The 4,134-nt window shown below is 34.7% G+C and overlaps 1 protein-coding gene across 1 annotated transcript in view; it reads left to right on the top strand.

Moving 5' to 3' along the window:
• The window catches only part of LOC111373097 (SWI/SNF-related matrix-associated actin-dependent regulator of chromatin subfamily A-like protein 1 homolog), a 14,746-nt gene that overhangs the window by 2,989 nt on the left and 7,623 nt on the right, over positions 1-4,134 (top strand). The window contains 3 exon segments of the mRNA XM_022995576.1: positions 99-162; positions 2,134-2,300; positions 2,348-2,441. Of these exon segments, the coding sequence (XP_022851344.1) occupies positions 99-162; positions 2,134-2,300; positions 2,348-2,441 (325 nt within the window).

The following is a 4,134-nucleotide window of genomic DNA, read 5'->3' as shown; positions in this document are numbered from 1 at the left end:
TTTTTTTTTTTTTTTTTTTTTTTTTTTTTTTTTTTTTTTTTTTTTTTTTTTTTTTTTTTTTTTTTTTTTTTTTTTTTTTTGTGGCATCATTCACTGTTTTGTTCTGATGCTTTATTGCAGATGATCCATCAGTGGCTGGATATACCATCTTCAGATATACTCGTATGTTATGCCTATTTTATGTTGATCTTTGCATTACTTTTTTCTTGGTCATAATGAATGGGAACTTTTTTGTGTGTGTGTGTTTTGCTTTGACATCTTCCACTTCCAGATGGATTTACAAACTCTCATGTGATCTATATTTCTACGTTTTAGCATCTCTCTCTCTCTGGTGAAGATACCGTACCTAAATTCTTTTGTCAAATATGTAAGAGAGAGAGAGAGCATGGATGAGGTAAAAAAAAAAAAAAATTTATAACACAAGGAAATCATAGAGAAATATGAGTCAAAACTGAAGGGTAGTAATAACATTTTACTTTGGTTTTGATAGTTCGGTCTAATGTTCCGTACTGAATAAAGGTATCTCGGATTCTTGGTTCCCCCTTGCATTGCAATGGGCTAACGTTTTGCTTTAGTTTGCATTTGTTGGCTGTTCTTATCAGAGAACATACTGATCTGATGAACGACTTCACTGATTGGAACCATTGAAGAATTTTCTGTCCATTTAATTTTTGTATGGTAATATGTGGAGATGGATGTCGCCTACACCATTTGCCCTCACTTGAAGTGGTAGTTGCAGTGTTTGTGCTGGCCTTGGAAGATTTGTGCCACTGAAAAACTCAACAACTTAGAAAAAACGACTTCGCACGAGCAATTAAAGGTGGAGAGCAAAAAAATCTAGTAATTAAGTCCATGAAAAGGAATTCAACTAAGTCAGTACAGGATTGAGGCTCTAGTACCTTAGAAGGCAGGTTTGTGAAAGATACACTCAGTTTTAAATTGAACTACAAAAAGTAGAACCATTGTTGTAGAACTAGAAAAAGTGACATACTTGGAGAACCATTGTTGTAGAACCCAGTCCAGCCAGGTTGACCCGGTCCCAGAGCCTGTTCAGTCTCTTATTTGGATCTGTTTGTAATGGAACCAGTACTGAACCATTTGAACTGGGTGGGTTTCATGGCGAACTGGTGATACATAAGAATTGACATCATCTGTATTGGTTGCTGATAATGTGATTTCGTTGGACCTTTAGAAGAGATAACTTTAGATAAATTGGAAAAGTGAAAAAAGACTTGTGTGTCCAAAGTCTGAACCAAATTGTTGGTAATAAGGCTTAGCTAGTTATTGCCATTGTGGTCTCAGAACCAATGAAGGAAGAGAAACAAAAATAATTTTTTTCAATTGAAAAATCAGAGAAACTTATGTTTTTTTGTTTATTTTAACTGTACACTGGTACATGCATAAACAACTTTTCTTTCTGTTGTCATTTGGAATTTTGGGTTGTTGAGTGTGTACTTTTGGAGATTGATGTAATGTTATTCTTGTAGATTGTGGAAATGTCATTAAAACTTGATATATCTGCATTCATATTTCTTCCCAAGTGTTTGACCTTAGAAGTTTCTGAATGTGTAGAGTTTGGTCTTTGCTTTAATTGGAAATTTAGTATCACTTGATTATGTTCTTAGGTGTAATCATTCATATTAATTGACAAGTTATGTGAATTTTTTGCTGAGAAGACTGGGACAAAGATACATGTTCTCCAAGTTTCTGAGCATTATGTAGCTACATTACTAGACTTTGCTAATAATTGTTGTTCGTCCTTGTAGGATCCTTTCCATTATTAGTCTATATTTTCTTCTTTTTTTGTATCTATAGTTATTTTGTATCTAACATCTTTTAGAGTATCTCTCACCACCCTCCATTAGCATCTTATGGGTTCTTTGCCATGTGCTTGTGCATTCTCGCCATATTTATAAGATAATCTGACCAATACTGCTGCTTGCATGTTACCTTATCAAGCTACTAGAATCAACTAATGCTAGTTTCTTCCGACCCAAAGATGAAAGTAATCGATGAAAAAGTATGAACTAGAAAATTCCTCTATCAAATGCTTTAAGCATTAGGTTACTTTCCGCAGCAGTAATTAAGTACATCTAGTTATAAAATTCAGTCCTGATGAAGATTCGTGAACAGGTAGTTCTATCTCAGTGGAGTGGGTCAAACAGAGGTGGATTCAATATTATGACGTCAAATACCAAGAGGTCTATCCATCTTGATGGTGTCTTCAACATCATATCATACGATATTGTACAGAAATTACAGGATGTTCTCATGGCATCAGAATTCAAGGTAAGTAACTGGTATTAGTTTGAAACCCTACACTCACTGTACCAAATATTGATATTAGCTTCAACATTTCCTGGTTGGCTGGTCTTGTACCTGTTACAATTAGTTTTACGTTCGTGCTCTTTCCAAGTAATTCGTTTGACTTGACTTGGATGGTATGTGAAGTCACACTCTTTTACCTTGATGTTCGCCTAACTACTGTTTTTTGGCTGGACAGCCGTGTTTGCTGATTATCGCTTTTGATTATCTCATTGTTTATTTTTATGCATGAATGAGGCTTGTATATAATGCAGGAATATCCTGATTAAATGATAAAAATAACAATAGGAGCTAATGAAGCACGGGTATTGTTCATGCTACAGTTCTATGGCCAAATCAGGGCTTACATTTTGTTACTTAGTTTCTTTGATATTCTAGGATCACTGGTATTCTCTTACCTACTTAGCTAGGTCTTCTTCGTCATATTTCATATTCAGGGAATTCGTTAGTATACAAATTTATGGGTACAGTTTCAGAGCTTCTAGATATTGTTTTCTCAATCTTTTAGTATTTTTCGGACTTTGTAAATGATAAAATTTGTGTTTTGGATTGTAAGTTCTTTCCGAACTCTGGGTTTTGTCCATAGATTGTCAAGGTTTTCCTTTCTGTTTTCAATTAAGAACTTAGGCTTGAAACATGAATCAAAGTAAATATATTAATTTGATGTCGCTCTTCCAGCTGGGTCAGTACACTATGTCTATGTTCTTCGAATCGTATCAAAGCAAGAGCTTAAGTTTTTACATGCTATGAGTTCCTATAAATAAGGCCCGATAATAACTGTGAAATGTGTTCTTGAGTTGTTCTATGTTACATGCTATGATGCTCGGACTCAGGCGCGGGTGTCGGATACGGGTACATATCTAGGAGTCGGATTCTTTTCATTTTAAAAATTAAGATATGGGGATACGGCTTAAAAGGATCCGAATTTTGGATACCGGTATGGGTATACGTCTTATAATTTTTTTCCTAAAAAATAATTAAATTAAAGCAAATAACAAATCATGCCATTTACATTAAATAATAAACTTCTTTATTGGGCTCCACAGAAGCCCGTTTAATACACACCCAAAACCTATCATCTTCTCCAACCGGTCGTCTTCTCCAACTTTCATCTTCCCCTTTTTGCAAAATTCTGCAAATGTTGCTACAATCCTCCATAAATTTCTACATATTTCTAAAACAAGATTCGAAACAAATGGTTGTTTTCGCTACAAACGCAAGCCAGAAGCACTACTTCAGCGTCCATTGTTTTTTCCCTTTTCCAGCCATGTCTTCAAAACCGAGAATCCGACACATATCCCGTGTCGATATCGATGTCATGTCGTGTCGACACGGATACTTCGCCATTTTTGGAGAGTCCGAGCATCATTGGTTACATGGGCTCAGCAGTTCAGGGTGTCAGACTTTGTTAAGTATCTGTGAGAGAGAGAAACCTGACCTCCGAAAAAGCAACAATGCAACAAGTGAATAAAAAATAAATATTGACATGTGTGATTGCCTGTAATAATGATTCAAAGTGAAAATAAAGGTCAGAGACTCAGTTAAATAGTGAAAGTGTCAACCTTTTGACATATAATAACTTGCAGAACTTTTAAGCAAACGAAATACCTAGAATCCTGTTACTTAAACATGTGCAGTTTTCCAAAACTACATTTTCACATTGATTAACTAAATTTTTTTGCGTAACTTTCATATTTTCTATATCTGTACTCCAACTTACAGTTATTAAATTGTATAGGTCAATTTTTCATGCATTTGCGTTTCTATCAGCATATTTTCGCTATCATTTTTTTTATTTTTTGTGGTACA

The sequence above is a fragment of the Olea europaea genome, unplaced genomic scaffold (genome assembly GCF_002742605.1).
Source record: "Olea europaea var. sylvestris unplaced genomic scaffold, O_europaea_v1 scaffold1070, whole genome shotgun sequence".
Taxonomy (NCBI): Eukaryota; Viridiplantae; Streptophyta; class Magnoliopsida; order Lamiales; family Oleaceae; genus Olea; species Olea europaea.
Note: the sequence above shows the minus strand (reverse complement) of the source record. Positions and strands in the feature narration are given on the sequence as shown.